The sequence below is a fragment of the Calliopsis andreniformis genome, chromosome 6 (genome assembly GCF_051401765.1).
Source record: "Calliopsis andreniformis isolate RMS-2024a chromosome 6, iyCalAndr_principal, whole genome shotgun sequence".
Taxonomy (NCBI): Eukaryota; Metazoa; Arthropoda; class Insecta; order Hymenoptera; family Andrenidae; genus Calliopsis; species Calliopsis andreniformis.
In genome coordinates, this window is record NC_135067.1 from 17,864,813 (window position 1) to 17,877,832 (window position 13,020).

The following is a 13,020-nucleotide window of genomic DNA, read 5'->3' on the forward strand; positions in this document are numbered from 1 at the left end:
GAGATAAATGTGGGTTGCTGGAGCACGACGCGTACAAACGGACTGCTGCTCGCCAGCTGATGAATGGATATAATCCGACCGATTTATCAGACACTGGTTTTCGGGGACGAGATTAAATCGGTCCTCTATTGAGGGAGTACTTCTATAATCCTTGATCCTGGGAGTACACGCTGGGACTCGATATTCGCTCGAGAGGTGAATCGATCGGAATTGATGCTTGGTGAATGAGAGACTCGTTTTCGTGATATTGTACAGAGAAATGGGGATACCGAGGAAAGTAGGTTCTGTCGAAGCGGCGACCTTGAACTCTTCCTCCTGCGATTCCCTTTGTGACAATGAACTGCATTCGTGGTCGATAGTGGACACGAAAATGATTTTAATACTAAAATTAGGAAAGGAAGATTTTGAGATAAGATTAATAGGACAGCAATTGAACTTGGATTTGTTGTCGGACTTCAATTTGGACTTGATGGCGAGAGATGGTCTATGATATTGGGCACGAGAACTAGGGATATCGTTGTATCAAGCAATCTGCGTCATAGATTTTAATATTTACACGCGCTCTGTATTCTAATCTCAGTCGACGTCTAAGTGAGAAGATAATCCAATGTGATGGGGAGGAGGGCTGATAAGGCGCCTAGAACACTGCCATAAGTTTACTTGCCTTCTCTATGGACAATCCCCGATGTCAACAACCAAACTGGCTGTTGCATCTATGATAACCTTAGATCCTCGATCCTACGGTCCTCCTTAATGATATGCATTCGTAACATCTAATCTAATGTAATCGTGACCTAAGACAGACTCTATTGGTTGTGAGTAGAAACAGACTACCGCTGTCAGACCATTGGAACTACTGCTTGCCCTTCAACGTAGAGCTTTGATAGGTGCTTAAGGAGAAATCTAGTGCACTGTGTTTAAAATAAAATCCTAAAACTTAAAACAAAATTCACTGTAATTAATACTAAAAATATATAAGTATCGAATCAAGAAGAACTACGTTTTTGAGGAACTTTGAAACCAGAAAAAATTCGGAAGCACTGTTTCAAACTCCATACTATTATCAAATACTACACAAATATCTCTTCCCATTAAATAAAAAAAGTACTTCCAAAAGCCCAAAACATTCTGGGAAGAAACAAAGAACAAAAATAGCAAAAGATGCGAGTTATCAGCGATGAAAACTACGACCATCGTATCAGTATTAACCTTTAGACCCATGACTCCAGCAGCGATTGACGCAGTGAGTATTAGATCCAAGCGAGAGTACGCGATTAGAGATATTCGCGATAAAAAACGCTTTATCTGGGCCTCTGTTGAAGGAAATGATGCGGTCGGCATCGCAGAACAGGCTGACATCGATTATTCACGGTGGAGGTTGTGTACAGGGCATGATTTCAGCCACTGCAGAATGCAGATGCAACGAGATCGACCCTCGACGTCGAGGCAGACACACTGACCCATTTCCGATGCCAGATCTTCCCAAGGACGCTCGAAAGACGCGGCACGGTTCACGGGCAGCGAAATCCTTGGCGAAAGGTGCACATCTCGTGGATTTCGCGATAGAACTGGAGCAACAGCAGATACCGACTCGTTAACTATTGTATTTTGCTGAGGAAGACACTTTTCAGGTTCTCGAGGTCGTCGTTAAATAAAACTTCATAATTTCCAGGGCTGGCAATTAAGCGGAAAAGTGAAGGCTGCTTCCAGGCGGCTCACGCTGGCATTATTTACGCCGAAGAAGCGAAGTCTTTGAATATTTTCGCGCAGAACGCCTTGCGGTTTGGACAGAAGTTTGCGGTGTATACTTTACGGGCTGCTTGGGTAGAGTTCGGTCCAGAAGGAGTCATGGAATTAATTAAAAAGTTATCGCTGAAGAGGGCACAAAGTAGTGGGAAGTGCTTCCGTAAAATGGAGTTAATTCTTAATCGTCTATAATCGTTCCACAATGTTTAAAAGGAAACTTAATACTGGTACTACATGGCGAAGTCAAACGAAAGTCAATTGGGAACGTAGCTTTCTTTTTAAGTTATTAATAGCTAGAAGTTTGAGTAGAAGGTACCTGCAGCTGACAGACTGCGTTAATGCTTTTTAATGGTAGCTACTCTCGCTTAACGATCCATCAGACTCAGGGATCTATTTGGTAATTACTTTGAACATGGTTTACATAATTTCATAAGTTTCAGTATTTAAAAAAGATAGCCGCAGGAGCAATTTTAGTACTCTAGATTTTTATCTCATATTCTATTTAAATATCTTGAGGATTAGACTGAAAGCATTCACATTTTTAATTTAGTACAATTCTTATGACCACTACTGTAGAATCATCCCTTAAACTGTTCATCACCTGTATAATCCTTAACAATGCATCACCCTGTACATTCATTCCATCACTCAGGAAGATTGATTTGAAGAAGAACCAACTCCTCACTCCAAGCAATCTAATGTTTGCAGGTAATTGGAGGTTGTTGACAATGTTACTCGGCCAATGGCGCGGATAACCATGGAGTGCACAAAGCTGCGCAAACCAGCGGACCACGATAATCGACTCGCGAGCAAGACCACGGATCAGCGGAAATTAACCACCGGTGAGTAAACAAAGTCGTTGAACGTAGACTGTGTAATCTGTCAATGATCTCGGAAGTCAAGGCGTGGCTTTATCACGATGATTGAGCGTTAAAATAACGAGCAAATAACAACCCCGACTGCCTAGCAAGGATTGCTCGTGGCTCGCCGTCCTTTGCGAATCAATCTTCATCGTTTGCGAAAACGCTATTGGTCCGAGACAGGCGTAGTTACGATTCTCGTATCGGATGGCAAAAGGGACTCAAGAACGTGTACGCTGTGCCGTGGTTATTGACTGAAATGTTTGGGACAGATGATCCATCTTCCACTTTGGGGTGGAGTATCGTGGCCGTGATCACGTTTCGAGGAAGGGGTGGAAGTTGACTTCATGTATTTCTGTTCTAAGAGATCGCCGAGATCTGCGATATTTTTGTGGCTGAGGCAAAACAACCAAGGATTTTCATTTTCGAGATATTGACGTTCAAAGTTTCGAACCTTGGCTCTATATCGAATCTCCGCGAGAAAAGTGTCCCGAGTCGAGAGCGTACAATTCTTGAGAAGTTTCTGCTTGAAAAATTATTCAACTAGGGTGTTGCAAAACATATGTGAGATAAAACTTGCTAGACAATCTATGTTTTGAAATTTATAGTAATGATAAATCTTTGCACTAAAAGATACTTCACAATTAAATGAAGGTTGTTATAATAATTTGTTAAAAATGTGACTTACGTCAGTTTGCTTTGTAGTCGCAAATATTTGAAAAGTTTCATAGCTTTCGTGTAATACATGGGCATTGTTATACGTGGAGGTAAAATTGGTAGGATCACAGTGATCCTACATATCCAATTACCGATATCAACTGATCATACAGGAACATCCCTCGCATCGACTTCAATTTACAACACAATCATTCAACGTTCAATTTACAACACGATCCACCGAAATTCAGGAATGCAAAATCGCGAATACCCATCGAAGGGAGATACAAATCGTAATTCAGCCTACAGAATCTCAACGAAGGGCTATCGATTACTATGATACACAGTCGCGGTCAGGAAGCAGCGTGTAAAACTAGGAAGCTGGCCGGCGGGATCCTCGAGACGCGAGCCCAAGAGAAAGGCCAGTCACCCCTAAACTAGAACACCCCTCAGCCTCTTCCCCCCCTTCCGCCAGCCGTAATAGTTCAGTGGAATTTAATCGAGACGGCAATTGTTTCCTATTAACAGTTATGAAAGCACTCCAACGACCTCTGAACCCCTCTTTGAACCGCCGCCGAAGCCGTACACATCCCACGGACAGTCGTTTTAATTGAAATCCATTCGAGGAGCTTGCGGCGGGGCAATGGAGCTCGAATCGCCCTAAAATTGCTAGCGAGACCGTCTGCTCAAAATACGGACTCAATAACGGGGCCCTCCGCCTCTGGTAAAAGGAAATCCTTCGCGGAAATGGGGAAGCTATCTCCTCTCCTTCGTCTCGAGGTGAACTCGTCGATGGAACTTCATCGAACGCTCTTTGCCTCCGCTCGTGAAGGATTGGGTCTGTCAGTGGCGCTGAAGGGAGCGTAAGCTGAAAGAATTTTCGGGAGAGAGCTCGACTATTTCCGGTAACTGAATTGAGAACGGGAGCGAATGGTCTTCAATACGCTTTATCTCGAATCGAGTGTTATGTTACTGACGAATGTAACTTCGAGAGTGAATTCGGCGCGGGGAAATGGCGAAAACAAGTTCCTTTCGATGGCGTCCCTCAGCTGTGAAAGTCGATTGCGACAGATTTTCACCTTAAACTACCTCCGACAATTTCCGACTCGTAGGTTTCCTAACGTGATCCTTTTCAGTCTTCTCAGGGCAAGGTAAACTGCGACAGAATTACCAACCAAGAGATATGAGAAACGAGGGAAGCGATTCGAGAAATTATTCATGGTGCAAGTTATCTCTGCTAACAGGAAGGAAAAAGCAGTCGTGTGAGGAAAGAAATTCCTCTGGTTAAGGGAAAACACGTACACTCATGTCGATTAAGCCAATCGTTAGATCGTTGCAACACGTTATCAGACTGTTGCGAACTGAAACCTGAAATTCCAAGAAACTTGAGAAATATCTGTATACTCTTCAGTGAAATATCATTCGTCCTCGTTTACAGGATTGCTCAATTGTCGCAACTTCCCCTGACCCAGTCGAGCTTTTATTCATAAGAGGTCAATGCTCCCTAATCCTATTACAGCTCTCAGAATTCTTAAGACTCAAGTAATGCCCCTGAAGGCTTGTCCTGAACTCCAGTAATATGTACAACGTAAAAACATGAAAAAAAGGATGGTGGTTAGAGTAGGTACATCCCTCAAGAAACGCTACGAATAAAGGTTCAAGCTTCTGGCGAGAGCTTAATAACATCAAGATGCAACGTCTCGAGCAGATCTTTCTCTCTCCCTGCCAGCCTTAATCCACGTTTCACGTCCAAACACCGCAGTCTCGAGGCCCCATTTCCTGCGGATATTTTTTCCGCGTGGGTGTACGTGCGCAAGGGAAGCGCGCCCTTGTATACAGAACAGTTCATTTAACGAGGATCGGTCGAAAGCACCGTGGAAATTCTCGAACCGAAAGACGAGAACGGTAGGAAAAGAAGAAACGAAGGGCGGGCACCGACGGAAATTGCGATTTTAATATCTCCCTGTTTGTACTCGGTGAAGAACGAACGATAAGATCGCGCCCTCTCAGAGAACTTCTCACAGACCCTGAAACGTCATCCCCCTTTCTTTCGAATACGAGAATCTAGTTTCATGCTCGTCTTCCGCGCTTTATTCGTAATTGCTTTACAAGAATCCTTTTCTCTGTTCTCAATTTCTGTTGGGAACGTGCATTCGTAATTGCAGGGAGTACCCAGACGTTCTTTAGTATCAGTGAATTAATTAATGATTTATGGAGGAAGTTAATTTACAATTTATGGAAATTTTGGAGTCAATTTAGTCTTTGACACAAACTAAGAATTAATTTACCTAGTCTCTCTCTTAAATTATTAGAAACTAAGAATTGATTAGCATTCTAACTAACTTCAGAAGAATATAAGGTATATCACTTGTATTTTTGATTATATAAATAGACAAGCAAATAGTTTAATCTGCGAATACAGAAAGCACGTAAAAATTTGGTCAGCACGTTCACTATTCTCTGAACAACAGTAGTACAAATAAAATCGATTCCCCGACATTATTTACGAGGACATTAATCAGCGTGGGTCCTCAATTGCATTAGTTCCCGAAATCACAGCACGTCCATCATTCGTTAACCAGCTATTTTTTTCAATTATCACCGTAACAAATTACGCGAGTCGCGAGAAAATTTAAATGAACAACATTGTTCGAGCGGCCGCGGTGACTCGGGTCAGTTAAAATATTACGATAATTATTCCTAAGTGCACTGTTGGTTGGAAAACGCAAATGTAACTATGAAAACACCGCTGGCAACAACTGCACACAGTTAATAGCAGTGTTTACGATAGGCGTAAAAAATGCAATTGTGTCGGCAAAGTAGAAAAGTTAACAGGGGTTGAAATCGTGAAAACTGTCGAAACAATAGTCACTGCGTGAAACTGCCTTTTACTCTCTGTAAGCTACGAGGCAACTAGGAAACTACCGTATTCACGAATATTCTATATTGTATTTTATTTTTCGCCATACTCGTCATAAATCATGAAAACTATCGAAAGAACAGTTATCGCGTGGAACTACCCCTTCCTCTCTGTCAGCTACGAGACAACTAGAGAAGCTACCCCCATCCTCGAATATTCTACGTTGCATTTCACTTCTCGCCATACTCTTATCCCTTTTGCGTCCCTTCCCTCTGGTTTTTGTCACCTCGTCTGGTCGCACGAGTCACCCCTAAATCATGGGACGACTGTTAACGCGATTCAGAACGCGGGAAAGCTTCGCCACGGACTGAAAGCGAACAAAACCCGCCAGGAACCCTTGGGGACCCGCCGGAGAGCACTGGCGAAGGCTGAACAATCATTTTTTTTGTACGTCCCCGTTTGAAAGACGCGACATGTCCCGCGCTCGTTTAATTCTTTGCCGCGTGGGAGAGAGTGGGGAAGGTTGCCAGGCAGAAAGGGGCTGAAGTTGCGTTGACGACGGCGCACGATGCGCTTTTGTGGAGCTTTGAACCGTCAAGGACGATGTCTGGCCTGTTTCTGAGACCTTTTGGGAACGTGGAGTCGTGGGATCGCATTGAAAGAGATCTACTTCCGAAGTCGAGTGTCTCGCTCGCTTTGAATCACTCGAATTCAGGAGGAATGACTTCGGGACGTTTGATGAGGCACTCGTCTGTTAAAGTCATCTTTGGATATGTGCGACTACTTTAGGACACTTCACTGCTGTTTACTCCAACTCTTTCACGCTCTGGAAAAGTGTACGTACTTAACGAATACTTTTCTGAATGAGAACACGATCAAAGTGATATGGGGATAACGAGTCTAGAGGTATTAGAGGTTTGAGGCTTCGTTCAGTTCTCAGTCTTGCAGGTCTCACAGGTCTCAGCGATTATTTGGGATTTTTATATGTGATAAAAATGAACTGATTTTATGATCAACAAGGTATGTCAGTAGAATGTGTCTGACACGCGGACCTATTCTACTGGTGTCGTAGGATAGACCAGGCGCAACACCCACAGTAGAATATGTACCGAAGGCCAGACACAGTTCACGTGCACTTTTTCCAGCACTTTTTCGAACCTTTCTATATCCCTTAGCTATTTTTCCATTAAATAATGGCTCTAGTTATTTTCAATATCTGCATTTCTGATTCCTCAACATCCACGCAACTTGAAACAGGAAATATAGGAAAAAAGTGGTATTCAGTTTGTCTACATTTTGATCGCATAATTTCGTCAGTTCCTTCATCTATTTTTCTTCTGAAGACTCCATATTTTTCAATTCTTCATGCACGTGTTCCTCTCCCCTGATGTTTCCCAAACACCCATGCAGATGCGCCAAAGGAATTGGACAAATGATAAGTGAGTGTTCAGAATAGATCTCGGTAATCGATGTGAATTATTCAAACGAAGTCAACGCACCGTCTATCGACGCCGACGAAAATAGAACCGTGTCCGTCGCGAAGCCATTCTTGAACGATCGACCGTCGAAACTCGACCTCAGAGACCTCGAACTCGATGAGTTCGATCGACGACCATACGACAGAACATCCGCGGGACATGCTCGGACCCTGACACCGACTCGCCTCTTTAAACAGAGAGCTGAGCATTCTATGATAGCAAATGAAATCATGACACTCGGAGAAGCGTCCGGTTCAGATCGATTGATCACTGGCGATCTGACTCTGGTCGAGCTCCATTGACACCTATTAACGACGAACAGATCCCTTGGAGGAATTCTCAACTGGGATATCGGACTAACGTTGCACAATGCATGAGGTTAATTTAAACGATGCAAGAAGTTTGTGACAAATGTGGTTTAGAGAGACTCTTCAGGATATTTGATTGTGACGTAAGATACAGTAGCCTCTGAAGCCAAGGACAAACCTAATTTTAGCAGAGTGTATTTGTTCGAAAAAAGTATGATATAGCGACTGTTGAAACGCAACTAATGACTGTGTTTTATGGGGAGCAAATGCTTGACCCTCGTGAACGCTTCTTATATCATATTTCTTTGGCATCGGTGGCAAATACAGTCTTTCCGACCTCCACAAATCTCCAGCGAATTCCGAAGCTATTTTATGATGATGAGGTACTTTCCATGGAACATTGTATTTCCATTGAAGCTGAATTCAATCCATTAAGGAGAGCAAATATACCTAATCATCGCAGGACGTAATATTTTAACAAATTATTTAATATCTTCTGTAACAACAGAGTTCATTTTACTTAAATTTTCGAACTAAAATACTTTCCCTTATGACACTTTTAAAAACATGCCACCGTGTTTTTCCTCCATTAAACAAACTCTGTGGATCCAAAAATATAGCGAACTGCGTTCGCAGGGAATTTCGTAAACGATGCTGAGTAATTCAGCAATAGATTGAACACAGACTCGCTCTGCGCCATCGTAAGGACCTTCACTACTTACTCACCACGAAAAATATGTGTACCTATCGAATTATCGACATCTTGCGATTTCCACGTCCAATGGTAGCAGCATGTCACGATTCAGCGCGGCACGCGTGGAACGAGCGAGGTAACGCGAGAATTAAGCGAACAAATGGAACATCGAAGTTTTAATTTGCAAACGAGTCGACAAACGAGGAGGCAGGAGAGACGAGCTGACGGAAATTTCTGTTGTCCCTCGCGGATGGGACTCCAGTGAGTGGCGCTTTTGTAACGAGCCACAGTGCTAGTATATCTTCGGCCAGGATTTATTGACGGATTACAGCGTTGAAAAATAGAGGCAATGAAAAGGGACGAATTGATGGCCTGGTGATATTTTACCGCTTGCTTATCCCACCCCACCTTTCCTCGGCGAGATCACTGTCATTGTCGCGAAACGAGCTTCGGATCGAGAATCCGTGGGAACATTCTTCAGCGATTCATCCTTCTATATTGCCCTGCTTTTATCGAGGTACATGGACAATTGTAACTTGAGACCTCAAACAACATGAATCGCGACAAAGCAAATATTCGTTTTATTATTTGTTTAATCAACGCCTCTGGTAAGCTGCGAAACACGCTGATATTTTCGAATTAATAGAAGATTGAGGCGAACAGAGACCACGAAGGTATCGTATGAAGTACAAAACATGTTTTGCGAGTGCAAGCTGGCTGATAGCTGGGGACGATGCCTGGAGCAGATTCAACGAAACGCAAGACAATGGAAAAATGATTGGCGGGCATTCTAAAGCGGTGCATTCGAAGAACAGGTTTCTGTGCACTCTTTGTTGGCGAGTGAAGCTGCACGTTCATTTTCAATATTAAAAGGATATAAAAATAATGGTACGTGCTGATGAAGTAGACATGGGGACCTAGCTTAATTTTATTTCCTGGAGAAGCTTCTCTAAAGATTCTTATTCATTTAGATATTTTTTGAATACTTGGGTAATGATACTTCTACTTTCTATTTCTACTACTATCGTTCTATTACTATTTAATGCAGAAAGATACGTATATTTCCATAACAATACCATAACTATGATAATTGACCCTGATACTAGCTTCAACCCAACACATTGAAAACCTCTCTTCAGCAGTTACATCCAAATAAACAAGACTCTATCTTCAAGGGTTAATAACTCCCCCAAAGAAAAATGAAAAAATCAGAAATATCTCGCCACTCAAAGAATTGTTTCCACCCAACCGAGACATAATAGAAAAGCAGGAAGCCGTGCATCAAACCAGCTCGAAAACGTTGGAAATTTGGCATCCGCGGCAAAGGAAGCCTATAAATAATTCAGAGGTTCCCGTGACCACTTTTCCGCCGTTAATTAAGCCGTTATCGCAACATTATGCGCTCTCGATCCTTTTCCTGGCGGCGCAGCCCCCGCGACTACATCTATTATTTCCGAACCGATTAGTACCGGTTTCGCGGGCCGCATCACCGCTAATTATTCTTCGTCGCGGCGGTTAATCGCGCGCGCAGCCCGGAAAACGCGGGGGCGGCCAGCAGAGATATGGAAAACCGCTGACGCACGCGAGTTTTCCACGTGGCAGCGTTCGCCTCTCGCGCGGCCCACCCCCGCCTAGCTTCATTTGCGTTTCGGATCGGGGTCACCCTCATTTCCTGCGCGCCATTGTCGCCGCCGTCCTCCTTCGCCCCGCGAGGCGGCCAGTTTCAATGGCGCGCACCGCGAACGATAAAAGAATAAACAGAAACGCAACCCTCGCGTCTATGGAAAGGATCCTAGCTCTCTTCCTCCACCCGAGGGAAATAGACGAGACGCGAAACCGCGACGAACCGTGCAACTTCGAGGTACACAACCCTTTTCAAACATCAGGAAACTGTCCGTGCAGTTCGGCCACTGCGCGTTATGTTAATTAGATGTTCCATCTAGGAGCTATGAATTCGTTGCTCAAAGGACTCGCGGTGTAAAATGTGTTTGCGTGGGATACTTAGTCGGACACGCTGTTAACGAGCCCACTGGTGTAACGGAGGGAGTGTTTCCAGGTATTCGGGTGATGGACTTGTGTTACGGTTCATCGACCCTTGAACTTTTAATTGGTCGGGTGGAAACGGTGCTCTGTGGTTCTGAAGGTAATTTAGTAACGCTGAGGAGATATTGTAGGATGATACTTAGGGGGAACGTACTGCGAATGTAATGCTCAGCTTTTGGTGAGTCTTCGTCGGTTCTTAGAATGTAAATGTTTGATAAATTGGTGCTTTGAGAGGTTGCTTATACATATATTTGAAAATTTGAAAATTTAAAAATTTGAAAATTTGAAAATTTGAAAATTTAAATATTTAAAAATTTGAAAATTTGAAAATTTAAAAATTCAAAAATTTGTGTATTCTATTGAATTTCTAAAAACATTAATACATCAAATTTTGCAGTCTTAAGACCTCGAATATGTGAATCACAGATCTAAATGAACGCACAAATAGAGTTACCGTTTCTGACCATAACGATTCATTGTGTTTCGGTCAGTTATACCTATCTCAAATTCCTAACGATACTCATCGTTTGAACTTCATTGTGAGTAACGAGGCGCCGAAACCAGAGATTCGCGTATTATCAAAACTTCTTCTTGGCCGATTGCTAACAACAACGAAACTCAATTATCCGCGCCCTCCGGGCTATTCTAATAACTATAACTTTCGTGAAGCAGCCTGGCTGGATAAGACGTTCCAGGGGTGTACAGAATTCGCGGACGAGATTCCGCGGTCGCTCAAATTAACCAATGAATCAGCCAGAAGCTCTGGCGAATCGTGAACGACGCTGAACACGTGTATGTACACGCAAGATTCACGAACAAGGTTTCTGCATCCACTTAAGAACTACGAATAACGCAGTCTCTTCTCTCCCATTTATTTCTGTCTTTCATAATATCAAATGCAAATTTGAAGACGTTTCTTCCATTACCTACCACCTGGTTCGATTGACTCTCTCTTTAAAGTCGTTTCTCCAGAAAACGAGGGTTTATTTACAATTTATCTTTTCAAGAGAAAAATTACCCCTTTTTAAGCTACTATGCAAATTCTGTAAATATTCTGTAAGCGAAGGGCGATTATTTAAATAAATCAAAAAAATTGATTGTTATAATTATTAACGATGCATAAAAATAAATATTGTCACGGGCGAGTTCGAATTCGTTAATTGTAATTAAGCGCGATAAACCGAGATGCGTGTCGATGTAGATTCTCGTCCCAGTGGTTGTGCAAATTGTTCAGATTGGTATAAATTGAATAGCTCAATGAAAAGCTCGTGACAACATTGTCTCTGTAATGTTTTTTACACTGTCAGAGCCTCGTTTTCTAGGAAACGCCACCAACGCGAAATATTCCACGCTCGAAGACGTTGATTCTGCGCTTTCGATGCGATACGTTCTACAAAAGAGTAATAACGTCTACGTTTGCGGTTTCGTACTCACCATTTTGAAGAAAATCTGCCGATGTCGGCGCTCGAGTCGTAGAAACAAATGACAGAATCTCTGGGAACAATTTGCAAATTTCTTTCGGTCAACTTTGTCCTCTGTTCTCTCAATCCTTCTATCTTTACGACTCGTTAATATCCTCTCTCTTTTTCTCTTATTCGCATTAATACGCTTGCAATTACGGAAGAAACAATACTGCATTAAAATATCACTGGTTTACTTTGGCTTGTCCTCTATCTCTTCGCATGAATACTATAAATGCTGACAACCTGGAAAAAAAACCTGAAAAACGAGTTCACTTTTAATTGACTCATCCCTGGTAATGAATAATAAAGACGCGGAAAAATTAGAAGGGATAGATCGGATATTCTTTTAACAGGTTTAATATAATTATAAAGATATTTAATATGTACATAGTAGATGAGACTTGAACCCCTTAATGGACAAGCGATGCACTTAGTCACCACTTATGATATTTCTTCTATTTCTATTTCTAGCATTATTATCAAATTTTCTTCTATATAGCGCAACCTTTTAATCTCAATTCACTTGTCAACTGTTCAGCTAATTAAAAAGCAAAGTACTCTAGAAATGAAATAACCAACAATCTCCTGTTAAAAGAGTCCACCATTTTATTGCCACAGAATCCGCAAAGTGGCCAGTCGTCCATCGAAGAGGCAACAGTTTAACGTTCGGAATGACGTTCGCTCGTTGCAATCGAGCCGCCGTTAAATGATGACAAACTGCTCTCGAATAAACGCGACGTTAACCAATATTTAGAGGAAGGTCTCCCCCGCCATTTGCCTCGAAAGCGTATCGCGACGGAACAGCATTCGCGGCGATATCTCGTGCATGAAATCCGAACGTATTCCTCGCGGAATATTTCTTCCCGCCGTTTACTTTACGCCCCCGCCCCGTTTATCCCAAATATACATTT

General features: G+C 42.6%; 2 protein-coding genes across 3 annotated transcripts in view; one reads left to right on the plus strand and one right to left on the minus strand.

Annotated features, from left to right (window-relative positions):
- Positions 1 to 12,203, minus strand: part of Mdr49 (Multi drug resistance 49) — a 50,930-nt gene extending 38,727 nt beyond the window's left edge. For both annotated transcript variants that reach the window (XM_076381055.1, XM_076381053.1), the window contains exon 1: positions 12,081 to 12,203. The gene's annotated coding sequence lies outside the window, so the exon portion shown is untranslated. The remainder of the gene's footprint in view (positions 1 to 12,080) is intronic.
- LOC143180969 (uncharacterized) overlaps positions 1,151 to 13,020 on the plus strand; it is a 46,938-nt gene continuing 35,068 nt past the window's right edge. The window contains exons 1-4 of the mRNA XM_076381067.1: positions 1,151 to 1,243; positions 1,323 to 1,539; positions 1,673 to 1,973; positions 2,455 to 2,588. Of these exons, the coding sequence (XP_076237182.1) occupies positions 1,178 to 1,243; positions 1,323 to 1,539; positions 1,673 to 1,938 (549 nt within the window). The 5' untranslated portion in view covers positions 1,151 to 1,177 and the 3' untranslated portion in view covers positions 1,939 to 1,973; positions 2,455 to 2,588. The remainder of the gene's footprint in view (positions 1,244 to 1,322; positions 1,540 to 1,672; positions 1,974 to 2,454; positions 2,589 to 13,020) is intronic.